At 52.9% G+C, this 26,153-nt stretch overlaps 1 protein-coding gene across 2 annotated transcripts in view; it reads left to right on the top strand.

Moving 5' to 3' along the window:
* The window catches only part of LOC132074752 (protein AHNAK2-like), a 51,770-nt gene extending 29,115 nt beyond the window's left edge, over positions 1-22,655 (top strand). For both annotated transcript variants that reach the window (XM_059474742.1, XM_059474741.1), the window contains exon 7: positions 105-22,655. In XM_059474742.1, coding sequence (XP_059330725.1) covers positions 105-21,686 — 21,582 coding nt within the window. In that variant the 3' untranslated portion in view covers positions 21,687-22,655. The remainder of the gene's footprint in view (positions 1-104) is intronic.
* The last annotated feature ends 3,498 nt before the right edge of the window (positions 22,656-26,153 follow it).

Genomic DNA, 26,153 nt, shown 5'->3' with positions numbered 1-26,153 from the left:
ATAAAAAGAACATTTTTCTACATGTTTTAAGGTATGTTTTTTATTTTCTGTTGCACCTATATTTAGGTTACTGCTAATCTTCTGAATACTATTTGTTCTTTTAGGAAAATGAGATCAGTGAGAGTATTCCTGAAGAAACACTGCAAGTTTCAGGAAAATCCATTTCAGAAGAAGACAGGGAAACATTAATTGTAAGCCAAAGAGTAGGAAGAAGTAAGAGACCTAAAAAAGATAGATTATCATGGCCAAAATTTCAGTCAATCAAAAATAAAAAGATATTGAGGCACAGAAGATCTCATAGTACATCAGATGCATATGAGCCTGCTTTGCAGGATATTTCCCCTACAAGCACTGACACAGAGTCTCAATTTCCACAAGAGGTCCATACCAAAGAGAAAAAAGGAGGCCAAAGGAAGCTGAAGTTCCCTAGCATTGGATTCAGAATGCACAGGTCCAAACCAGAACCACAAGAGAAGCAAAAAAAAGAAATAAAAACGACACTGATCTCCGAAAGAGAAAAAATGCATAACTATGATATCAGCCTGGAAAATCCCGAAATTTTAACTGTTGAATATACCACATCTCCTGCTTATGAAATGAAGACAGGGGAGGGACATGAAACTTTAACAAAAGACTTAAAAGAAATTAAAAATGGCATTCCATCTCATGTAAAACAATGCCCTGAAGTTGAAATAAGCATTAAAAAAGACAAGGAAGCATCATCAAAATTTAATGTACCTGAAGTACCAGACATAACAACAGAGATACCAAAGCCTAGTTTAGAAACTGCTGATCTGAAAGTGAGCCCAACTAAAAAATCACCACAAGCCTCATCAAAATCCCGAAAAAAGAAACAGAAGGGAACAGCAGATAAAAAAGATGGAGAAAGTGGAATTAACATAGACTTGATGGGTCACAGTACTAAAGGAACTGTACAGGTAAAAGGCCTAGAAATTGGCACTGCTAAAGAATTACAGACATCTGAAACACTGGAAACAGGAGAAAAACAAGCAGAAGAAGACACACAAATACTAAAAATTCAGAAAATAAATTATGGAATTTCAGTGCTCAAAAGAAAAGAGACACAGACTGACATTACCAAACAGGGAAGAGATGTTCCACAGTCAGTACCAGAAAAAACAGCTGATATGACTTCAGAGGACAGCAGGAATTTCAATGTGAAAACTAGTTTGCCAGATGCACAAACAGAAGTATCTACTTGGAAAATACAAATGCCATCATTCAAAGTGGCCAAAGCACCTAAAACAGACATGAAAATAACAAGAGAAGAAAGCAAAGAGGACACAGAAGATAGGATAAAAAAGGAAAGCATGGAGGAAGATGCCATGCCCGCAAATGACAAATCCTTAAACATAGAAATTGAAATGAAGAGAGGAGAAAAAGATATAGAGGGGAAAGAAAGCAAATTCAGATTGCCGAAGTTAAAATTCCCTACATTTACCTGGTCAAATACCAAGGAAGAAACAGCCATACTTGAAGCACAGATAACTGACAGGGAAGCACAAGTGCAAATGCTGGAAAATGAAGGAGGACTTCGAGTAAGTGGATCACCAGAAAAAATTACGTTTCCAAGTATTCAAACACAAATAGGAATATCCATAGGAAACAAAGATGAAAACAATATAGTAAAAAAACCTGAAGGCGACATGCCAAGTCCGAAAAAACCAACCATAAAATCTTCGCAAATGGTAATAAAACCTGAAGATACAAAAGGAAAAATAGAGATTTCAAAACCAGATATTGAAAAAGATAACTGGGAATTAGATAAAAAATCAAAACCTGAAATTTCAGAAATCACACCACCTAAAATCAAAGCTCCCAAGGTGGACGTCACTCTGCCCTCCGTCGATGTCACTCTTCCACAAGCCAGTGTCGACCTGCAGGCGCCCGAGGCCAGCCTTAGTCTTGAAGGAGAAGCCAAAGTGCCAGAGAAGGAGGTCACCAAGACCAAGGACGGCAAGTTCAAGATGCCCAAGTTCGGCATGCCTTCCTTTGGCTGGTCCAGCAGCAGAGAGGCCAAGGGCACCGTGGCCGCCGAGGTGGACGTCAGCCTCCCGGAGCCTCAGGTGACGGTGCCTTCCGGAACCGCCGAAGTGGAGGTGACCCTGCCCGCGGCCGATATCCACGCGCCCGGTGTGGAGGTGACCGTGGAGACGGGCATGGTAGCAGCAGAGGGTGAGAAAGGCCGATTCAAGATGCCCGACGTCAAGATGCCCAGCGTCAAGCTGCCCAAAGTCAAAGCTCCCCAAGCACAGGTCAGCCTGCCCAAGGCCGAGGTCTCGCTGCCCAAAGGCCTGGAGGGCGAAGTCGCCCTGCAGGGCCCCGAGGCCGAAGCCAGCCTGGAGGTGGCCGCTGGCAAAGCGGAGGGCGGCGGCATGAAAATACACATGCCCAAAGTCAAGGTGCCCAGCGTGGTCTTCTCCAAGCCCACCATCAAGTCTCCCAAACTGGAGGCAGACGTCAGCCTCCCGCAGGCAGAGCTCAAGGCCACCGACATCACTGTCACGGCCCCCGATGTCAAGCTGCCTTCCGTTGAAGGCTCCCTCGAGCTCCAGGCGCCCGACGTAGATGTCAAAGCTCCCTCCGCCGAGGGCAAGCTGGAGCTGGAAGGCACGGGCCTGAAAGGCAAGCTCAAGATGCCCAAATTTGACAAGCCCAAATTCACAGTCTCCTCCCCCAAGGCCGAGGTGCCCACAGCCGAGGTCAGCCTGCCCAGCGCTGAGGTTGAGCTGCCGTCGGCCACCGTGACGGCCTCAACCGAGGGCACTGGCGTGAAGCTGGAGAAGCCCTCCCTCAAGATGCCCAAAGCTGACATCAAAGCTCCCAAGGTGGACGTCACTCTGCCCTCCGTCGATGTCACTCTTCCACAAGCCAGCGTCGACCTGCAGGCGCCCGAGGCCAGCCTTAGTCTTGAAGGAGAAGCCAAAGTGCCAGAGAAGGAGGTCACCAAGACCAAGGACGGCAAGTTCAAGATGCCCAAGTTCGGCATGCCTTCCTTTGGCTGGTCTAGCAGCAGAGAGGCCAAGGGCACCGTGGCCGCCGAGGTGGACGTCAGCCTCCCGGAGCCTCAGGTGACGGTGCCTTCCGGAACCGCCGAAGTGGAGGTGACCCTACCCGCGGCCGATATCCAAGCGCCCGGTGTGGAGGTGACCGTGGAGACGGGCACGGTAGCAGCAGAGGGTGAGAAAGGCCGATTCAAGATGCCCGACGTCAAGATGCCCAGCGTCAAGCTGCCCAAAGTCAAAGCTCCCCAAGCACAGGTCAGCCTGCCCAAGGCCGAGGTCTCGCTGCCCAAAGGCCTGGAGGGCGAAGTCGCCCTGCAGGGCCCCGAGGCCGAAGCCAGCCTGGAGGTGGCCGCTGGCAAAGCGGAGGGCAGCGGCATGAAAATACACATGCCCAAAGTCAAGGTGCCCAGCGTGGTCTTCTCCAAGCCCACCATCAAGTCTCCCAAACTGGAGGCAGACGTCAGCCTCCCGCAGGCAGAGCTCAAGGCCACCGACATCACTGTCACGGCCCCCGATGTCAAGCTGCCCTCCGTTGAAGGCTCCCTCGAGCTCCAGGCGCCCGACGTAGATGTCAAAGCTCCCTCCGCCGAGGGCAAGCTGGAGCTGGAAGGCACGGGCCTGAAAGGCAAGCTCAAGATGCCCAAATTTGACAAGCCCAAATTCACAGTCTCCTCCCCCAAGGCCGAGGTGCCCACAGCCGAGGTCAGCCTGCCCAGCGCTGAGGTTGAGCTGCCGTCGGCCACCGTGACGGCCTCAACCGAGGGCACTGGCGTGAAGCTGGAGAAGCCCTCCCTCAAGATGCCCAAAGCTGACATCAAAGCTCCCAAGGTGGACGTCACTCTGCCCTCCGTCGATGTCACTCTTCCACAAGCCAGCGTCGACCTGCAGGCGCCCGAGGCCAGCCTTAGTCTTGAAGGAGAAGCCAAAGTGCCAGAGAAGGAGGTCACCAAGACCAAGGACGGCAAGTTCAAGATGCCCAAGTTCGGCATGCCTTCCTTTGGCTGGTCCAGCAGCAGAGAGGCCAAGGGCACCGTGGCCGCCGAGGTGGACGTCAGCCTCCCGGAGCCTCAGGTGACGGTGCCTTCCGGAACCGCCGAAGTGGAGGTGACCCTGCCCGCGGCCGATATCCAAGCGCCCGGTGTGGAGGTGACCGTGGAGACGGGCACGGTAGCAGCAGAGGGTGAGAAAGGCCGATTCAAGATGCCCGACGTCAAGATGCCCAGCGTCAAGCTGCCCAAAGTCAAAGCTCCCCAGGCACAGGTCAGCCTGCCCAAGGCCGAGGTCTCGCTGCCCAAAGGCCTGGAGGGCGAAGTCGCCCTGCAGGGCCCCGAGGCCGAAGCCAGCCTGGAGGTGGCCGCTGGCAAAGCGGAGGGCAGCGGCATGAAAATACACATGCCCAAAGTCAAGGTGCCCAGCGTGGTCTTCTCCAAGCCCACCATCAAGTCTCCCAAACTGGAGGCAGACGTCAGCCTCCCGCAGGCAGAGCTCAAGGCCACCGACATCACTGTCACGGCCCCCGATGTCAAGCTGCCCTCCGTTGAAGGCTCCCTCGAGCTCCAGGCGCCCGACGTAGATGTCAAAGCTCCCTCCGCCGAGGGCAAGCTGGAGCTGGAAGGCATGGGCCTGAAAGGCAAGCTCAAGATGCCCAAATTTGACAAGCCCAAATTCACAGTCTCCTCCCCCAAGGCCGAGGTGCCCACAGCCGAGGTCAGCCTGCCCAGCGCTGAGGTTGAGCTGCCGTCGGCCACCGTGACGGCCTCAACCGAGGGCACTGGCGTGAAGCTGGAGAAGCCCTCCCTCAAGATGCCCAAAGCTGACATCAAAGCTCCCAAGGTGGACGTCACTCTGCCCTCCGTCGATGTCACTCTTCCACAAGCCAGCGTCGACCTGCAGGCGCCCGAGGCCAGCCTTAGTCTTGAAGGAGAAGCCAAAGTGCCAGAGAAGGAGGTCACCAAGACCAAGGACGGCAAGTTCAAGATGCCCAAGTTCGGCATGCCTTCCTTTGGCTGGTCCAGCAGCAGAGAGGCCAAGGGCACCGTGGCCGCCGAGGTGGACGTCAGCCTCCCGGAGCCTCAGGTGACGGTGCCTTCCGGAACCGCCGAAGTGGAGGTGACCCTGCCCGCGGCCGATATCCAAGCGCCCGGTGTGGAGGTGACCGTGGAGACGGGCACGGTAGCAGCAGAGGGTGAGAAAGGCCGATTCAAGATGCCCGACGTCAAGATGCCCAGCGTCAAGCTGCCCAAAGTCAAAGCTCCCCAGGCACAGGTCAGCCTGCCCAAGGCCGAGGTCTCGCTGCCCAAAGGCCTGGAGGGCGAAGTCGCCCTGCAGGGCCCCGAGGCCGAAGCCAGCCTGGAGGTGGCCGCTGGCAAAGCGGAGGGCGGCGGCATGAAAATACACATGCCCAAAGTCAAGGTGCCCAGCGTGGTCTTCTCCAAGCCCACCATCAAGTCTCCCAAACTGGAGGCAGACGTCAGCCTCCCGCAGGCAGAGCTCAAGGCCACCGACATCACTGTCACGGCCCCCGATGTCAAGCTGCCCTCCGTTGAAGGCTCCCTCGAGCTCCAGGCGCCCGACGTAGATGTCAAAGCTCCCTCCGCCGAGGGCAAGCTGGAGCTGGAAGGCACGGGCCTGAAAGGCAAGCTCAAGATGCCCAAATTTGACAAGCCCAAATTCACAGTCTCCTCCCCCAAGGCCGAGGTGCCCACAGCCGAGGTCAGCCTGCCCAGCGCTGAGGTTGAGCTGCCGTCGGCCACCGTGACGGCCTCAACCGAGGGCACTGGCGTGAAGCTGGAGAAGCCCTCCCTCAAGATGCCCAAAGCTGACATCAAAGCTCCCAAGGTGGACGTCACTCTGCCCTCCGTCGATGTCACTCTTCCACAAGCCAGCGTCGACCTGCAGGCGCCCGAGGCCAGCCTTAGTCTTGAAGGAGAAGCCAAAGTGCCAGAGAAGGAGGTCACCAAGACCAAGGACGGCAAGTTCAAGATGCCCAAGTTCGGCATGCCTTCCTTTGGCTGGTCCAGCAGCAGAGAGGCCAAGGGCACCGTGGCCGCCGAGGTGGACGTCAGCCTCCCGGAGCCTCAGGTGACGGTGCCTTCCGGAACCGCCGAAGTGGAGGTGACCCTGCCCGCGGCCGATATCCAAGCGCCCGGTGTGGAGGTGACCGTGGAGACGGGCACGGTAGCAGCAGAGGGTGAGAAAGGCCGATTCAAGATGCCCGACGTCAAGATGCCCAGCGTCAAGCTGCCCAAAGTCAAAGCTCCCCAGGCACAGGTCAGCCTGCCCAAGGCCGAGGTCTCGCTGCCCAAAGGCCTGGAGGGCGAAGTCGCCCTGCAGGGCCCCGAGGCCGAAGCCAGCCTGGAGGTGGCCGCTGGCAAAGCGGAGGGCGGCGGCATGAAAATACACATGCCCAAAGTCAAGGTGCCCAGCGTGGTCTTCTCCAAGCCCACCATCAAGTCTCCCAAACTGGAGGCAGACGTCAGCCTCCCGCAGGCAGAGCTCAAGGCCACCGACATCACTGTCACGGCCCCCGATGTCAAGCTGCCCTCCGTTGAAGGCTCCCTCGAGCTCCAGGCGCCCGACGTAGATGTCAAAGCTCCCTCCGCCGAGGGCAAGCTGGAGCTGGAAGGCACGGGCCTGAAAGGCAAGCTCAAGATGCCCAAATTTGACAAGCCCAAATTCACAGTCTCCTCCCCCAAGGCCGAGGTGCCCACAGCCGAGGTCAGCCTGCCCAGCGCTGAGGTTGAGCTGCCGTCGGCCACCGTGACGGCCTCAACCGAGGGCACTGGCGTGAAGCTGGAGAAGCCCTCCCTCAAGATGCCCAAAGCTGACATCAAAGCTCCCAAGGTGGACGTCACTCTGCCCTCCGTCGATGTCACTCTTCCACAAGCCAGCGTCGACCTGCAGGCGCCCGAGGCCAGCCTTAGTCTTGAAGGAGAAGCCAAAGTGCCAGAGAAGGAGGTCACCAAGACCAAGGACGGCAAGTTCAAGATGCCCAAGTTCGGCATGCCTTCCTTTGGCTGGTCCAGCAGCAGAGAGGCCAAGGGCACCGTGGCCGCCGAGGTGGACGTCAGCCTCCCGGAGCCTCAGGTGACGGTGCCTTCCGGAACCGCCGAAGTGGAGGTGACCCTGCCCGCGGCCGATATCCAAGCGCCCGGTGTGGAGGTGACCGTGGAGACGGGCACGGTAGCAGCAGAGGGTGAGAAAGGCCGATTCAAGATGCCCGACGTCAAGATGCCCAGCGTCAAGCTGCCCAAAGTCAAAGCTCCCCAGGCACAGGTCAGCCTGCCCAAGGCCGAGGTCTCGCTGCCCAAAGGCCTGGAGGGCGAAGTCGCCCTGCAGGGCCCCGAGGCCGAAGCCAGCCTGGAGGTGGCCGCTGGCAAAGCGGAGGGCGGCGGCATGAAAATACACATGCCCAAAGTCAAGGTGCCCAGCGTGGTCTTCTCCAAGCCCACCATCAAGTCTCCCAAACTGGAGGCAGACGTCAGCCTCCCGCAGGCAGAGCTCAAGGCCACCGACATCACTGTCACGGCCCCCGATGTCAAGCTGCCCTCCGTTGAAGGCTCCCTCGAGCTCCAGGCGCCCGACGTAGATGTCAAAGCTCCCTCCGCCGAGGGCAAGCTGGAGCTGGAAGGCACGGGCCTGAAAGGCAAGCTCAAGATGCCCAAATTTGACAAGCCCAAATTCACAGTCTCCTCCCCCAAGGCCGAGGTGCCCACAGCCGAGGTCAGCCTGCCCAGCGCTGAGGTTGAGCTGCCGTCGGCCACCGTGACGGCCTCAACCGAGGGCACTGGCGTGAAGCTGGAGAAGCCCTCCCTCAAGATGCCCAAAGCTGACATCAAAGCTCCCAAGGTGGACGTCACTCTGCCCTCCGTCGATGTCACTCTTCCACAAGCCAGCGTCGACCTGCAGGCGCCCGAGGCCAGCCTTAGTCTTGAAGGAGAAGCCAAAGTGCCAGAGAAGGAGGTCACCAAGACCAAGGACGGCAAGTTCAAGATGCCCAAGTTCGGCATGCCTTCCTTTGGCTGGTCCAGCAGCAGAGAGGCCAAGGGCACCGTGGCCGCCGAGGTGGACGTCAGCCTCCCGGAGCCTCAGGTGACGGTGCCTTCCGGAACCGCCGAAGTGGAGGTGACCCTGCCCGCGGCCGATATCCAAGCGCCCGGTGTGGAGGTGACCGTGGAGACGGGCACGGTAGCAGCAGAGGGTGAGAAAGGCCGATTCAAGATGCCCGACGTCAAGATGCCCAGCGTCAAGCTGCCCAAAGTCAAAGCTCCCCAGGCACAGGTCAGCCTGCCCAAGGCCGAGGTCTCGCTGCCCAAAGGCCTGGAGGGCGAAGTCGCCCTGCAGGGCCCCGAGGCCGAAGCCAGCCTGGAGGTGGCCGCTGGCAAAGCGGAGGGCGGCGGCATGAAAATACACATGCCCAAAGTCAAGGTGCCCAGCGTGGTCTTCTCCAAGCCCACCATCAAGTCTCCCAAACTGGAGGCAGACGTCAGCCTCCCGCAGGCAGAGCTCAAGGCCACCGACATCACTGTCACGGCCCCCGATGTCAAGCTGCCCTCCGTTGAAGGCTCCCTCGAGCTCCAGGCGCCCGACGTAGATGTCAAAGCTCCCTCCGCCGAGGGCAAGCTGGAGCTGGAAGGCACGGGCCTGAAAGGCAAGCTCAAGATGCCCAAATTTGACAAGCCCAAATTCACAGTCTCCTCCCCCAAGGCCGAGGTGCCCACAGCCGAGGTCAGCCTGCCCAGCGCTGAGGTTGAGCTGCCGTCGGCCACCGTGACGGCCTCAACCGAGGGCACTGGCGTGAAGCTGGAGAAGCCCTCCCTCAAGATGCCCAAAGCTGACATCAAAGCTCCCAAGGTGGACGTCACTCTGCCCTCCGTCGATGTCACTCTTCCACAAGCCAGCGTCGACCTGCAGGCGCCCGAGGCCAGCCTTAGTCTTGAAGGAGAAGCCAAAGTGCCAGAGAAGGAGGTCACCAAGACCAAGGACGGCAAGTTCAAGATGCCCAAGTTCGGCATGCCTTCCTTTGGCTGGTCCAGCAGCAGAGAGGCCAAGGGCACCGTGGCCGCCGAGGTGGACGTCAGCCTCCCGGAGCCTCAGGTGACGGTGCCTTCCGGAACCGCCGAAGTGGAGGTGACCCTGCCCGCGGCCGATATCCAAGCGCCCGGTGTGGAGGTGACCGTGGAGACGGGCACGGTAGCAGCAGAGGGTGAGAAAGGCCGATTCAAGATGCCCGACGTCAAGATGCCCAGCGTCAAGCTGCCCAAAGTCAAAGCTCCCCAGGCACAGGTCAGCCTGCCCAAGGCCGAGGTCTCGCTGCCCAAAGGCCTGGAGGGCGAAGTCGCCCTGCAGGGCCCCGAGGCCGAAGCCAGCCTGGAGGTGGCCGCTGGCAAAGCGGAGGGCGGCGGCATGAAAATACACATGCCCAAAGTCAAGGTGCCCAGCGTGGTCTTCTCCAAGCCCACCATCAAGTCTCCCAAACTGGAGGCAGACGTCAGCCTCCCGCAGGCAGAGCTCAAGGCCACCGACATCACTGTCACGGCCCCCGATGTCAAGCTGCCCTCCGTTGAAGGCTCCCTCGAGCTCCAGGCGCCCGACGTAGATGTCAAAGCTCCCTCCGCCGAGGGCAAGCTGGAGCTGGAAGGCACGGGCCTGAAAGGCAAGCTCAAGATGCCCAAATTTGACAAGCCCAAATTCACAGTCTCCTCCCCCAAGGCCGAGGTGCCCACAGCCGAGGTCAGCCTGCCCAGCGCTGAGGTTGAGCTGCCGTCGGCCACCGTGACGGCCTCAACCGAGGGCACTGGCGTGAAGCTGGAGAAGCCCTCCCTCAAGATGCCCAAAGCTGACATCAAAGCTCCCAAGGTGGACGTCACTCTGCCCTCCGTCGATGTCACTCTTCCACAAGCCAGCGTCGACCTGCAGGCGCCCGAGGCCAGCCTTAGTCTTGAAGGAGAAGCCAAAGTGCCAGAGAAGGAGGTCACCAAGACCAAGGACGGCAAGTTCAAGATGCCCAAGTTCGGCATGCCTTCCTTTGGCTGGTCCAGCAGCAGAGAGGCCAAGGGCACCGTGGCCGCCGAGGTGGACGTCAGCCTCCCGGAGCCTCAGGTGACGGTGCCTTCCGGAACCGCCGAAGTGGAGGTGACCCTGCCCGCGGCCGATATCCAAGCGCCCGGTGTGGAGGTGACCGTGGAGACGGGCACGGTAGCAGCAGAGGGTGAGAAAGGCCGATTCAAGATGCCCGACGTCAAGATGCCCAGCGTCAAGCTGCCCAAAGTCAAAGCTCCCCAGGCACAGGTCAGCCTGCCCAAGGCCGAGGTCTCGCTGCCCAAAGGCCTGGAGGGCGAAGTCGCCCTGCAGGGCCCCGAGGCCGAAGCCAGCCTGGAGGTGGCCGCTGGCAAAGCGGAGGGCGGCGGCATGAAAATACACATGCCCAAAGTCAAGGTGCCCAGCGTGGTCTTCTCCAAGCCCACCATCAAGTCTCCCAAACTGGAGGCAGACGTCAGCCTCCCGCAGGCAGAGCTCAAGGCCACCGACATCACTGTCACGGCCCCCGATGTCAAGCTGCCCTCCGTTGAAGGCTCCCTCGAGCTCCAGGCGCCCGACGTAGATGTCAAAGCTCCCTCCGCCGAGGGCAAGCTGGAGCTGGAAGGCACGGGCCTGAAAGGCAAGCTCAAGATGCCCAAATTTGACAAGCCCAAATTCACAGTCTCCTCCCCCAAGGCCGAGGTGCCCACAGCCGAGGTCAGCCTGCCCAGCGCTGAGGTTGAGCTGCCGTCGGCCACCGTGACGGCCTCAACCGAGGGCACTGGCGTGAAGCTGGAGAAGCCCTCCCTCAAGATGCCCAAAGCTGACATCAAAGCTCCCAAGGTGGACGTCACTCTGCCCTCCGTCGATGTCACTCTTCCACAAGCCAGCGTCGACCTGCAGGCGCCCGAGGCCAGCCTTAGTCTTGAAGGAGAAGCCAAAGTGCCAGAGAAGGAGGTCACCAAGACCAAGGACGGCAAGTTCAAGATGCCCAAGTTCGGCATGCCTTCCTTTGGCTGGTCCAGCAGCAGAGAGGCCAAGGGCACCGTGGCCGCCGAGGTGGACGTCAGCCTCCCGGAGCCTCAGGTGACGGTGCCTTCCGGAACCGCCGAAGTGGAGGTGACCCTGCCCGCGGCCGATATCCAAGCGCCCGGTGTGGAGGTGACCGTGGAGACGGGCACGGTAGCAGCAGAGGGTGAGAAAGGCCGATTCAAGATGCCCGACGTCAAGATGCCCAGCGTCAAGCTGCCCAAAGTCAAAGCTCCCCAGGCACAGGTCAGCCTGCCCAAGGCCGAGGTCTCGCTGCCCAAAGGCCTGGAGGGCGAAGTCGCCCTGCAGGGCCCCGAGGCCGAAGCCAGCCTGGAGGTGGCCACTGGCAAAGCGGAGGGCGGCGGCATGAAAATACACATGCCCAAAGTCAAGGTGCCCAGCGTGGTCTTCTCCAAGCCCACCATCAAGTCTCCCAAACTGGAGGCAGACGTCAGCCTCCCGCAGGCAGAGCTCAAGGCCACCGACATCACTGTCACGGCCCCCGATGTCAAGCTGCCCTCCGTTGAAGGCTCCCTCGAGCTCCAGGCGCCCGACGTAGATGTCAAAGCTCCCTCCGCCGAGGGCAAGCTGGAGCTGGAAGGCACGGGCCTGAAAGGCAAGCTCAAGATGCCCAAATTTGACAAGCCCAAATTCACAGTCTCCTCCCCCAAGGCCGAGGTGCCCACAGCCGAGGTCAGCCTGCCCAGCGCTGAGGTTGAGCTGCCGTCGGCCACCGTGACGGCCTCAACCGAGGGCACTGGCGTGAAGCTGGAGAAGCCCTCCCTCAAGATGCCCAAAGCTGACATCAAAGCTCCCAAGGTGGACGTCACTCTGCCCTCCGTCGATGTCACTCTTCCACAAGCCAGCGTCGACCTGCAGGCGCCCGAGGCCAGCCTTAATCTTGAAGGAGAAGCCAAAGTGCCAGAGAAGGAGGTCACCAAGACCAAGGACGGCAAGTTCAAGATGCCCAAGTTCGGCATGCCTTCCTTTGGCTGGTCCAGCAGCAGAGAGGCCAAGGGCACCGTGGCCGCCGAGGTGGACGTCAGCCTCCCGGAGCCTCAGGTGACGGTGCCTTCCGGAACCGCCGAAGTGGAGGTGACCCTGCCCGCGGCCGATATCCAAGCGCCCGGTGTGGAGGTGACCGTGGAGACGGGCACGGTAGCAGCAGAGGGTGAGAAAGGCCGATTCAAGATGCCCGACGTCAAGATGCCCAGCGTCAAGCTGCCCAAAGTCAAAGCTCCCCAGGCACAGGTCAGCCTGCCCAAGGCCGAGGTCTCGCTGCCCAAAGGCCTGGAGGGCGAAGTCGCCCTGCAGGGCCCCGAGGCCGAAGCCAGCCTGGAGGTGGCCGCTGGCAAAGCGGAGGGCAGCGGCATGAAAATACACATGCCCAAAGTCAAGGTGCCCAGCGTGGTCTTCTCCAAGCCCACCATCAAGTCTCCCAAACTGGAGGCAGACGTCAGCCTCCCGCAGGCAGAGCTCAAGGCCACCGACATCACTGTCACGGCCCCCGATGTCAAGCTGCCCTCCGTTGAAGGCTCCCTCGAGCTCCAGGCGCCCGACGTAGATGTCAAAGCTCCCTCCGCCGAGGGCAAGCTGGAGCTGGAAGGCACGGGCCTGAAAGGCAAGCTCAAGATGCCCAAATTTGACAAGCCCAAATTCACAGTCTCCTCCCCCAAGGCCGAGGTGCCCACAGCCGAGGTCAGCCTGCCCAGCGCTGAGGTTGAGCTGCCGTCGGCCACCGTGACGGCCTCAACCGAGGGCACTGGCGTGAAGCTGGAGAAGCCCTCCCTCAAGATGCCCAAAGCTGACATCAAAGCTCCCAAGGTGGACGTCACTCTGCCCTCCGTCGATGTCACTCTTCCACAAGCCAGCGTCGACCTGCAGGCGCCCGAGGCCAGCCTTAGTCTTGAAGGAGAAGCCAAAGTGCCAGAGAAGGAGGTCACCAAGACCAAGGACGGCAAGTTCAAGATGCCCAAGTTCGGCATGCCTTCCTTTGGCTGGTCTAGCAGCAGAGAGGCCAAGGGCACCGTGGCCGCCGAGGTGGACGTCAGCCTCCCGGAGCCTCAGGTGACGGTGCCTTCCGGAACCGCCGAAGTGGAGGTGACCCTGCCCGCGGCCGATATCCAAGCGCCCGGTGTGGAGGTGACCGTGGAGACGGGCACGGTAGCAGCAGAGGGTGAGAAAGGCCGATTCAAGATGCCCGACGTCAAGATGCCCAGCGTCAAGCTGCCCAAAGTCAAAGCTCCCCAGGCACAGGTCAGCCTGCCCAAGGCCGAGGTCTCGCTGCCCAAAGGCCTGGAGGGCGAAGTCGCCCTGCAGGGCCCCGAGGCCGAAGCCAGCCTGGAGGTGGCCGCTGGCAAAGCGGAGGGCGGCGGCATGAAAATACACATGCCCAAAGTCAAGGTGCCCAGCGTGGTCTTCTCCAAGCCCACCATCAAGTCTCCCAAACTGGAGGCAGACGTCAGCCTCCCGCAGGCAGAGCTCAAGGCCACCGACATCACTGTCACGGCCCCCGATGTCAAGCTGCCCTCCGTTGAAGGCTCCCTCGAGCTCCAGGCGCCCGACGTAGATGTCAAAGCTCCCTCCGCCGAGGGCAAGCTGGAGCTGGAAGGCACGGGCCTGAAAGGCAAGCTCAAGATGCCCAAATTTGACAAGCCCAAATTCACAGTCTCCTCCCCCAAGGCCGAGGTGCCCACAGCCGAGGTCAGCCTGCCCAGCGCTGAGGTTGAGCTGCCGTCGGCCACCGTGATGGCCTCAACCGAGGGCACTGGCGTGAAGCTGGAGAAGCCCTCCCTCAAGATGCCCAAAGCTGACATCAAAGCTCCCAAGGTGGACGTCATTCTGCCCTCCGTCGATGTCACTCTTCCACAAGCCAGCGTCGACCTGCAGGCGCCCGAGGCCAGCCTTAGTCTTGAAGGAGAAGCCAAAGTGCCAGAGAAGGAGGTCACCAAGACCAAGGACGGCAAGTTCAAGATGCCCAAGTTCGGCATGCCTTCCTTTGGCTGGTCTAGCAGCAGAGAGGCCAAGGGAACCGTGGCCGCCGAGGTGGACGTCAGCCTCCCGGAGCCTCAGGTGACGGTGCCTTCCGGAACCGCCGAAGTGGAGGTGACCCTGCCCGCGGCCGATATCCAAGCGCCCGGTGTGGAGGTGACCGTGGAGACGGGCACGGTAGCAGCAGAGGGTGAGAAAGGCCGATTCAAGATGCCCGACGTCAAGATGCCCAGCGTCAAGCTGCCCAAAGTCAAAGCTCCCCAGGCACAGGTCAGCCTGCCCAAGGCCGAGGTCTCGCTGCCCAAAGGCCTGGAGGGCGAAGTCGCCCTGCAGGGCCCCGAGGCCGAAGCCAGCCTGGAGGTGGCCGCTGGCAAAGCGGAGGGCGGCGGCATGAAAATACACATGCCCAAAGTCAAGGTGCCCAGCGTGGTCTTCTCCAAGCCCACCATCAAGTCTCCCAAACTGGAGGCAGACGTCAGCCTCCCGCAGGCAGAGCTCAAGGCCACCGACATCACTGTCACGGCCCCCGATGTCAAGCTGCCCTCCGTTGAAGGCTCCCTCGAGCTCCAGGCGCCCGACGTAGATGTCAAAGCTCCCTCCGCCGAGGGCAAGCTGGAGCTGGAAGGCACGGGCCTGAAAGGCAAGCTCAAGATGCCCAAATTTGACAAGCCCAAATTCACAGTCTCCTCCCCCAAGGCCGAGGTGCCCACAGCCGAGGTCAGCCTGCCCAGCGCTGAGGTTGAGCTGCCGTCGGCCACCGTGACGGCCTCAACCGAGGGCACTGGCGTGAAGCTGGAGAAGCCCTCCCTCAAGATGCCCAAAGCTGACATCAAAGCTCCCAAGGTGGACGTCACTCTGCCCTCCGTCGATGTCACTCTTCCACAAGCCAGCGTCGACCTGCAGGCGCCCGAGGCCAGCCTTAGTCTTGAAGGAGAAGCCAAAGTGCCAGAGAAGGAGGTCACCAAGACCAAGGACGGCAAGTTCAAGATGCCCAAGTTCGGCATGCCTTCCTTTGGCTGGTCTAGCAGCAGAGAGGCCAAGGGCACCGTGGCCGCCGAGGTGGACGTCAGCCTCCCGGAGCCTCAGGTGACGGTGCCTTCCGGAACCGCCGAAGTGGAGGTGACCCTGCCCGCGGCCGATATCCAAGCGCCCGGTGTGGAGGTGACCGTGGAGACGGGCACGGTAGCAGCAGAGGGTGAGAAAGGCCGATTCAAGATGCCCGACGTCAAGATGCCCAGCGTCAAGCTGCCCAAAGTCAAAGCTCCCCAAGCACAGGTCAGCCTGCCCAAGGCCGAGGTCTCGCTGCCCAAAGGCCTGGAGGGCGAAGTCGCCCTGCAGGGCCCCGAGGCCGAAGCCAGCCTGGAGGTGGCCGCTGGCAAAGCGGAGGGCGGCGGCATGAAAATACACATGCCCGAAGTCAAGGTGCCCAGCGTGGTCTTCTCCAAGCCCACCATCAAGTCTCCCAAACTGGAGGCAGACGTCAGCCTCCCGCAGGCAGAGCTCAAGGCCACCGACATCACTGTCACGGCCCCCGATGTCAAGCTGCCTTCCGTTGAAGGCTCCCTCGAGCTCCAGGCGCCCGACGTAGATGTCAAAGCTCCCTCCGCCGAGGGCAAGCTGGAGCTGGAAGGCACGGGCCTGAAAGGCAAGCTCAAGATGCCCAAATTTGACAAGCCCAAATTCACAGTCTCCTCCCCCAAGGCCGAGGTGCCCACAGCCGAGGTCAGCCTGCCCAGCGCTGAGGTTGAGCTGCCGTCGGCCACCGTGACGGCCTCAACCGAGGGCACTGGCGTGAAGCTGGAGATGCCCTCCCTCAAGATGCCCAAAGCTGACATCAAAGCTCCCAAGGTGGATGTCACTCTTCCACAAGCCAGCGTCGACCTGCAGGCGCCCGAGGCCAGCCTTAGTCTTGAAGGAGAAGCCAGAGTGCCAGAGAAGGAGGTCACCAAGACCAAGGACGGCAAGTTCAAGATGCCCAAGTTCGGCATGCCTTCCTTTGGCTGGTCCAGCAGCAGAGAGGCCAAGGGCACCGTGGCCGCCGAGGTGGACGTCAGCCTCCCGGAGCCTCAATTGACATTGCCCTCGGGACCCGCCCTCCTGGATGTATCATTTTCTGAGTCTGAGATCGAAGCACCAAGGTTTGATGTTGCCCTAGATTCTTCTTCTTATAAAGAGGTGGAAGCTGGTAAATCTAAAACTTCTCTGTTTAAAATGCCTAAAATTTCTCTTTCTAAAAGTTTCAAACCTCATGCACAAAGCCAATCTGGATATGATGTTTCTGTTTCTGAAACTCTTTTTTATCCTTCAACTGAGGAAGTGTCTTCTGTTCCTTCTGAGAGTGTTGAACCTAAATGTTTTTCTGATGTTAAGGGGGAGGGAGCATCTAAAAGTGCTAAATTCAGAGTTCCTAGCATTGGTTTCTCTAAGTCTGAAGTGACTTCATCTAAAATTGATCTGGAGTCCTCATTACAAAAGGGGGATACTACTCTTACTAAATACCAAATTAATTTAACCAAATCAGAATCAAAAATAGCACCTCTTGCTGATGAAAATCTTTCAGATTTTGAAATTTTAAATGAAGATTGGTCTGAGGAACAAGGAGGTTTAAAGCTAGAGAGCAAAACCACATCTGCTGAAATATCTTTGGTTGACACAGAGGTCACAGTTAAAATTCCTAGATTCCGAAAACCAAAATTCAGAATTCGATCTAAGGGAAAAGCATCTGAAAGTGACATTGGTTCCAATGTGGAAAGTGAAATTTCCAAGGGAAGGATAACATCTGATATGACTGGTCCTGATATTGAAAAACCAGCTCAAATATCTGATGCCCATCTTGGTGTAAAGGTACATAAGCCTTCACTTGAAGTTGTTCTGGATGCACCAACAATGGATCCAAATCTCTCACCCGTGGAGGTTACCTTGCCAAACTTAGAAGCAGAAATCCATGGCCCAGATTTAGAGTGCAAGGCAGAACAGGAAGTAGTTACAGGAGAAAAGAGCACTGAGGAGAAAGAAAACAAATTTAAATCATCAAAATTGAAACTGCCTTCATTTAGGTGGTCCCCAAAGAGAGAAGCTATCGCTCCTTCTCATGTTGAGGAACATCTGGAAGGACCCACTTTGTCTGGAGACATGGGATCTGAATTAACTTTTCCTACTCCTGAGAATCAATACCTTCATGAAGAATTTGACACAACAGAAAAAGATGGTGAAAAGGCCAAAACCAAGAAGTCCCAATTTACCATGCCAAAGATCTCATTCCCTAAAATTAAGGGCCACAAAGTACAGGTCTCTCTGCCTGTAGTGGAAACTGATGTTTCTGGACCCAAACAAGAAAAAGAAGGTGTTTTTATTCAGAAATCTGAGAAAGAAAGTAGTGGAGAAGTTGCAGGACTGGGAATAAAAGTGCCTAAAGTTACAGTCCCAACTTCAGAATTTTCCAAACCAGAAGCCAAAGCTCCCAAAATAGAGATGGATATTAGCATGCCTACAGGTGAGGTCAAAGTTCCTACCTGTGAAGGAGATGATCTGACACTGAAATCAGCTGCTGCTAGTGCCAGCCTCCCCACCTCAGAGATTAAGTTGATACCTGAAGGTTCACTTGAGGTGAAGAGTCCTGACATAAGTGTTGAAAGAACATCAAGTGAAATTGCTGTGGGTGATGTAGAGATAAAAGCTGGAGGTTCTGAAGGGAAAACAAAAATGTCTAAATTCCAAATGCCAAAGGTAGGAATTACACTTTCTAAAGGGAAAGGGTCAGAAAAGGATGTTGGCCAATCCAAATCAGAAGTCACAGTTCCCCAACTAAAAGCAACAGTAGAAATATCTGACATTGCTGTTGAAGGACCAGACTTGAAGGTAGAATGTGGCACAGGAACAAGGACTTACAGTCCTGAAGCCAAAATTACCAAAACTGACAGTAAGACATCAGAGGCTGATGTTCACCTTCCATCAGCTGACATTCCTATTCCAAAAACAGACAGTGATATTCAGGATTCAGATGCAGCAGTAAAGATCAAGGGGGAAATAAAGCAAGATGGAGATGGAGAAGAGAAAGAAGGACATTTCAAAATGCCCAAATTCAAACTTCCATCCTTCAGTTGGTCACCAAAGAAGGAAGCAAGTGTTAAATCTGATTCTGAAGCAAATTTGGAAGACCAAAAGCTTGCTGTCATGTCAAGCAGAATAGACACGGAAGTGAAAGAATCTGCAACTGATGATCAAGGTAGTGGGCCAGACCTTGATCTGGAAATACCTGCAGGAAAAGTTGAACAAAAAAGTCCAGTTAAAAAGCCTCAATTTGTCATGCCTAAAATTTCACTCTCCAAGATCAAGGTTCCAAAATCTCAAAAAGTTGAAGCTGATGCTACTCTTCCTAAAAGAGAAATAGAGGGTGATGATTCTATTAAGATACCTGATATAGAAAAATGTCATTCTGAAGGGACTGATGAAGGAGCACAAATCAATATAAAACTGGCTGACACTATGGTTCACACTCTGGAGTTTTCCAGAGTAGAAACTGAGGCCTCTAAAACTGAAATAACAGTCAGCTCAGCAAAGATTGATGCTTCTTTAACTCCCTCAGAGGGGAGTTTTCAACAGGTTGACTTAAAAATAAGTTCTACCAATGAATATAACATTCAAAAAACAGGTACTAAGCTCCCCAAAGGAGAAGCTTCAGTTGATTTGAAGAGCCCTGATATATTAACAGAAAGCTCATCAGTTGTGGATGGAAGAAAAGTGAAACTGGAAGGTCCTGAAGGGAAGATTAAAATGCCCAGATTCCAGAAGGGAAAGTTTGGAATCTCCCGAACAAAAGGGAAAGTCTCAGAGACAGAGATCAGCTCTCCAAAAATAGAAGCTGAGCTACCCCAACTAAGAACAACAAACGAAATTGCTGACATTGCTGTGGGAGTTCCAGCATCAGAACTTATATCTGTCATGTCAGATCCTGGAGTAGTTGATGGTAAGATAAAAACACCCCAAGCTCTGACAGGTGGCATTGAAGATGCAAAGGTAGACATAAGCACCAAACCAAAGACAGAAGGGGTTAGTGAGAGTCTTGAGGAGAAGGAAATCAAATTAAAAGAACATGAAATAAAAGCTGAAGAAGTTCAGACTGAAGAACATCAAGGATGGTTTAAAATGCCCAAATTCAGAATACCTGGATTTGGCAGGTCATCCTTAAAGGAAAAGAAAAGTGATGCCGATATTGAAAGAAGTATGGAAAAAGCTCAGGCAACTATTCCTTCTGCTAAAGTACAAACTGAAACAAGTGCTCCTGAAAATACCTTCTCATTACCACATGCAGTTGCTGAAATAACTATTGGAAAAGAAGGGATTCAAAAATTAGAAGATTCTGTGAAGAGTTCTAATATTAGCTTGCCAAAGATTGAAGGAGATATTTCATTATCCACAGAAAGAACAGACAGTAGAATGAGTATTCCAAAAACTGAAACTTATGCAGACGTAGTTAAGCGCAGTGCTGAAGGACATACTTCAGAAATCACAGTGTCTGCAGCAGAATTGTCTAAATCATACCCAAGCACTTCAGAAACTGACAAAGACAAGAGTTCAACACATAGATTTCCTACGTGTACTCTGACATCTCCAGAGCATAAAGGCAAATCACAGGATATAAATGTCCCAAAGGTAGAAAGTTCCATGAGGTTAGAGACATCAGGGGTAGGATGCAAGCCGTCATCAGCTGAAATTACTCTGGATGCAACACAGAAGAGAATAGATGTTAATCTTCCAAAGGAAGAGCTAGATATTCAAAACAAAGAGGCAGCAATTAAAAAAGGAAAGATAAAGGAGGAGGTGAAAATCACAGGAAAAGACGGTGAAGAAAGTCAATTAAAAAGGACTACGTGTGAATGGTCTACAGGAAAAGGATCAGAAGATGGTACTTATGTTACTGCTAAGCTGGAAGATCTAAAGGTGGAAGTTCCAACATTGAAGACAGATGTAAAAATTACTGGAGTAGATCCTGAAATGAAATTTCGAGTGAAGAGTGTTGAAAAGGATGTGTCTGCAGGAGTGGAAGTGCAAGTAGAAGACAGAGCAGAAACAAGTAAAATAAAAGCATACAAGTTTAAGATTCCAAGGTTTGGAATGTTGCATTCTGAAATCAAGGGGTTTGAAGATGATACCAATTTGCCAAAGTCAGAAGCTGATTCAGCACCTGAAAGTGAAAGAGGCACAGCAGAAATGCACTTACAAAAACTAGAAGGATCAATTGGCCTGAAAAGTCCAGGTCTAGATTGTATAGAAGCGTCTGCCAGAGTAACAGGGGAAACAGTGGACCAAACGCAGGGTCTTCCAGAAGTAAGTGTAAGAATTCCCAAACTAAAAATACCAAGATTCACTTTCAGAACTCCCCCAATTGAGGCTGATGTTTTACTGTCAAAAGTAGTAACAGATCCAAAGGGATCTAGTACTGACATTGAAATAGTGCAACTGCAAGCAAGCTCTGCTATCCCTGAAGAAACAGCAGGAGCTGTAGAGCGGGGTATTCAAAAAGCAAAAAGCAAAATTATGACACTGACTGAACCTGACATTAAAACAGCCCAAATGACAGCTACCATAGAGTCCTCCCTTTCAAGTGCAGGGCAAGACATTCATTGGTCTTACATAGAGGGCCAAGAAGTAAGTGAAAAAGTAGAACCTGAACACGTTACTATTGAGCGGTGTGAGATTTACACTACTGAAATAGTGAAAGAGTCAGAGATTCTGTCATCAGAGGTCAGAACTGCTACTTTGGGATTCTCGTTGCTCAAGGCCAAGTTGCCTGAATCTCACAGTGATTTAGATGTGCAGGTTCAGCAGCCATCTCCAACAGGAGATGCATTAGTGAGAAAACCTACAGGTGCTGGTGAAAGCTTTGGAGTAGCAGCACAGGGAAGTGGCAGTGCTGAGCTTAAACTATCTGACAAACCACACCATGGGTCTGAAGAATCTAGAGGAAAAGTAAGTCTGTCAAAGTTAAAAACATCTGCTGCTGAAGTAAAGGGTTCCAGTAAACTTGATGAGAGTTTTCCTGGTAAATCACCAGAGGGAATAACTGAAGCTCCTGACTCTGAAGAAGAAGATGTAGTTGAAGCAGTGGAAGGTGAAGAAAAAGACATAACCAATGAGAAAGAAAAGACTGATAGTAAAAGATCTCCTGGAAGATTTAAATTTTGGCTTCCAAGTATTGGCTTTTCATCTTCTGGGGATGAAACAAGCATAGATGCAAAAGCAGAAATAAAAAAATCAGTTCCAGAAGATGTGAAACCCGCTGACACATCAGATGATTCCTCTAAGCAGGCTGAAAAAGCTGGATGGTTTAGATTTCCCAAGCTTGGTTTCACATCTCCTTCCAAAAAGGCTAAGTCTGTTGACAAAGAAGAGGTGGGTCATAAAGAGGGGACACTCTCGGATGAAGATAGCCCAACAGATAAGCCAGATGTGTTTTTTGATGCACAAGAAAGCTTATCACCTAAAGAAATAGGAGAAGGTGAAAAAGCTGAAATTGATGGGGCCTCATCTATTGTGACATCTTCAGCAAGAACTGAACTAATCTTGTTGGAGGAAGAAAAAGATAGTAAATCTAATATTGTTGGAGATACAGCCAAATGAAGGTTGTATTTTCTCAATCCTCAATGAAAACAAAATCATCCACAGAAAAGAATGTTTTCCTAATTTTCTACTTACTGAAAATTAAAAGCCAAGGTTGGTATTCATGTAAATACTTGAACAAATTTTCAAGTACATGGATGTACTAGATTGTACACTAATAAAAATGATTTTTTCATATCTGCCCCAAGGGCAACAATTATGACAGGTGTAGATGAGCCCATAGGTTGAGCAAAGTCTGAGTAGATACCAGAACCATGAAAGTAAATCATTGAAAGGCTCAACGATACCAAGAGACTTGTTAAAGAGGCTTCTCAAAACACATCAGTTAGGTTTAGATTACACATTATTTCCAGAATGGGCTCTAAACTAGTATTATGAGAACTATACTTACCTGTTTAGATTTTGGAACTTTCTGATCTACTTTTGCTTTGTTATTAAAATATTTTTCTTTATTTCAGCTAAGGTAGTATGTATATTCCACAAACATTTTAAAATATAAAATAAAAATGAAATATTAGTGTAGAGAGACTAATGCTTTGCCTCTTCCTCTCTTTTCATTCTTTTATTATTGTGGCACGTCATATTTAGCCTTACAATAATTAAAAAAAAAAGAACAGCAAAAACCAACAGAATAATTTCAAGACCAAAAAACATGTAACTAAATCATGTTTGTAAGATACCAAAATAAAACATGCTTACAAAGAATATTATTCAAATGTGGATAAATAAATTTTAATGTATATACTTATGGGATAGTGAAATGCTTAGAAAGATCTGCCACACTGGTGGAATTGCCTCAGAGATTTTCTGGGAAAGGAGGTGTATATAATTATTTGCTCCTTTGTTTATATTAACGCTTCTCTCAAGTGCACTATGAAAACCAGGGTGTGTATGTGACAGCCTTCACATGTACCATTAAAGCACTGTCTGTATTCTTAATTCACAATAAACTCACTATATGAATAATAACTTGAGTGGCGTGAGTTACTGACATTTCTCATTTGGAAAATCCCAGCTTAAATTTGTAAAAGTTTGCATGTACTTAATGACAGCACAGTTCCTTAATGTAAGGGTAATGGAGACTTTTCACTCAAAGTTGAATCATAGAATGTGTTGGGTCAGAAGGAACCTGTCAGGATCCTTGAATCCCACTCCTGGCCCTGCACAGGACACCCCAATGCTCCCTCCATGTGTGTGAGAGCATTGTACAAAGGCTGCTTGAACTCTGTCATGCTTGGGGCTGTGACCGCTGCCCTGGGGAGTCTGTCCCAGTGCTCAAACACCCTTTGGGTGAAAAACCTTTTCCTAACATCCATCCTAAATCCCTCATGACTCAGCTCCAGCCATTTCCTCAGGTCTTTTCACTGGCCATGAGAATGAAGAGGTTGGCACCTGCCCCTCTGCTTCCCCTCATGAGGATTTGAAGGCCACACTGAGCTCTCCCCTCAGTCTCCTCCAGGCTGGACAGACCAAGTGACTTCAGCCACTCCTCCTCATACAGCTTCCCCTCCAGACCCTTCACCATCCCTGTGGCCTCCTTTGGACTCTCTCTAATGCCTTTATTTTTATTGTGGCACCCAAAACTGCTCACAGGACTCCAGACAAGGCTGCCCCAGCACAGAGCAGAGCAGGACAATCCCCTCAAATACAAAAACATTTTCCTGGGAGACTTTACTCACTAGTTCCCTGAGCAACATGAAGTCAGCTCTCCTCCTGTCCAGAGTTGAAGTTTTGCTATTCCTTTTCCTCCTTTGAGATTTTAATTTCTCTGTGGCCTCTTTGGCCAAGATGGCTGCAATTACCACTTCACTCACAAGATCCTGTCTCCAGAATGACAAGGGCAGACGTGCTTCATTATAGTTATGTTAAGGGGACAGAAGGAACCTTAAAGATCATCCATCTAACCCCCTGCCATGGGCAGGGATGCCTTCCACTGGCCCAGCTTGCTCAGATCCCAGTCCAGCCTGGCCTTGAACACTGACAGGGATGGGGCAGCTGCAGCTGCTCTGGGCAACCTGTGCCGGGGCCTCAGCAGCATCACAGTAAAGAATTTTTCCTCATATCTTATCTAACCCTGTTTCACTTAAAAGACATTTAGAATAGAACAGAACATGATAGAATAGTTAATTGAAAGGGGCCCACAATGATCATTCAGTCCAATTGCTCAACCACTTAAGGGATGATCAAAACATGGAAAAAACATTGAGGTTATTAAGGGCATTGTCCAAATGCTTGTGGCATTGAACACTTCTCAGGACAAGCCTGGTTTAGTGTTTGACCTCTCTCTTGGTAAGGAAATATTTCCTAGTGTCGAGTTTGAACCTCCCCATATGCAACTTTGAACTATTCCCACACATCCCAACACTGGATACCAGGAAGAAGGAACCAGCACCTCCCTCTCCACTTCCTCTGTTCAGGAAGCCGCACCACCACAATCCACCCTGCAACTAAAGCTGACTTTTCTGGGCCTCTGCAGAGAGCAGAGGTCTGTGAGTCAGTGCCCATGGCCCAAGAGCTATCCCCTAAGGATTGTGGAGATATTAATGACTGTCAAGACATTAAGTGCATAAATGGTAGATGAAATGGTTTCCCAGTACCTGGATTAAAGCAATAAAGGTATGTTTTATCTGTAACAACAGGGAAAGGAAAATCGTGGTTAATGGCAGGAAAAAATGTGAACAGATAATACTAAAGTTTTGGAACAAGCTGGTGTCTGAGGTGACTTTGTGGTCATGTCAGTACTAATAATCCATGGAGCCAGCTGAGTTCTGTCTTGCTGTCACCTGTATTGCTGTTGTAGCACTGTAGGCACAAGGCACAGCACCAAACCAAGAGCTTCCAGAGGTGAGCAATGCAGCAGCTCCTCCTGAAAGCCACTGCAGTAAAGCAGAGCCAATTCTCACACCTTGTGCTCCCTCATCACACAGGTACCTGAGGTAAGCATGCTCAAGAGCCAAAACAATGACTTTTTCTAGACATGAATAAACCAATACTGGCAAAAATCTAAATAATCTACAGTCAGACTAGAAAATTACAAAGTATCTTGAGCCAGAAGGGACTCACAAAGTCCAGCTCCTGACTCTACATAGTACAACCCCAAGAATCACACATCTCCAAGAGTGTAGTTCAAATGCTTCTTAATGTGACAACTTTCCTGGGGAGCCTTTCCACTGCCCAACCACCCTCTGGGTTAAGAACCTTTTTCCAATAGCCAATCTGCCCAAAGATGATGCTAATAAATGCCACTGGAGGACCCAGGATACATTTGGTACAGTCCTTAGCTTGGAGAAATCACAATCTAAACAAAAGAGATAAGTAAGAGATTAATGGATAAGGACTGTTATTAACCCTGTTTCATAAATAGAAAAGAATTGAGACTCAAAGCCTGGTTATAACTTACATGTCTAGTAGAAAACAAATAAATAAGAATCAAGGTGTGAACGGGCTTCAAAAGTCTCACAAGAAACCAGGGAAATACTCCCAAGTTCCTCTTAGATCCAGTTCATTGTATTAATTGTAAACTCCCCTCTCACCTTCCCATATGTAGAGGAAAACCAACAGTGAAGTCAGTAGAGAAAATAGAAGAGCACTCTCCCTAAGAGTCCATTTTTCTTTTATAAGCCAAACTTTAACCCAACCTGAGGTTAATATGGCCATAAGAGAAATTCTGCCACCTTATCCAGAAACTCTGTCCCACTGAACAACGAATCCAGCACTGTCAGATTTGAGCTCCCGAGTAGGAGAGAAGTTTTCTTCTTCCTCCTGCAATATCTAGCCCTGCCAAAACAGAAAACACAGCTTGGAGTGCCATCTAGAGGAGTGTGCTCCTCTACCGGAAACTGTTTTGTTGGTTGAAGATGAAACGTCTCACAAAGATTTTCAGGCTCGCTGTTGTTAGGAAATGGGGGGTGAGAGCGCAAAAAGCACCTGCATGTTCCTCAATATTTTGGCACGTATGTGAATACTCCCAAAATTTCAATGATATCTGTACACGTAATGACATGTCTTAAAAAATCTGCCGCAGTAACAAGAACATTGATTTGTAATGATGGATAAAATACTCCAAGGAATCTTGGAAATGTCTGAAGAGGTAGCTGAGGAGCAGCCTGGAAACCAAAAATCAGAACATCGATGGGAGTCATCTCTGAAAGTCCTTATTTGTGTGTGATTTTTGTGTCTGCACAGCCCTGGCAAGGCTCATGGAGCTCCAGCCCAGTGTCACTCGCAGCTGGAGCACGAGCCCTGCTCTCCTTTCCTGTCCCCTCAGGAAGGCACCCCGGGCAGAGCTGTGGTGGATGCGGATACCAGGCACCAGATGGCTCAGGCTGTGGTCCCTGGGTGACTGCAGCAGGCAGGGCAGCCCAGAGACACAGCACTGCTCAGGGCCAGCACCAGGGCAGCCCAGATGGAGCAAGGAGCCTCTCCAAGCACTGCCCACAGTGCAGGTGGGATGCCCCAGCCACAACA

Source organism: Ammospiza nelsoni, chromosome 6 (assembly GCF_027579445.1).
Source record: "Ammospiza nelsoni isolate bAmmNel1 chromosome 6, bAmmNel1.pri, whole genome shotgun sequence".
NCBI lineage: Eukaryota > Metazoa > Chordata > Aves > Passeriformes > Passerellidae > Ammospiza > Ammospiza nelsoni.
The sequence above is the reverse complement of the archived record's forward strand: the minus strand, read 5'-3'. Positions and strand labels throughout refer to the sequence as shown.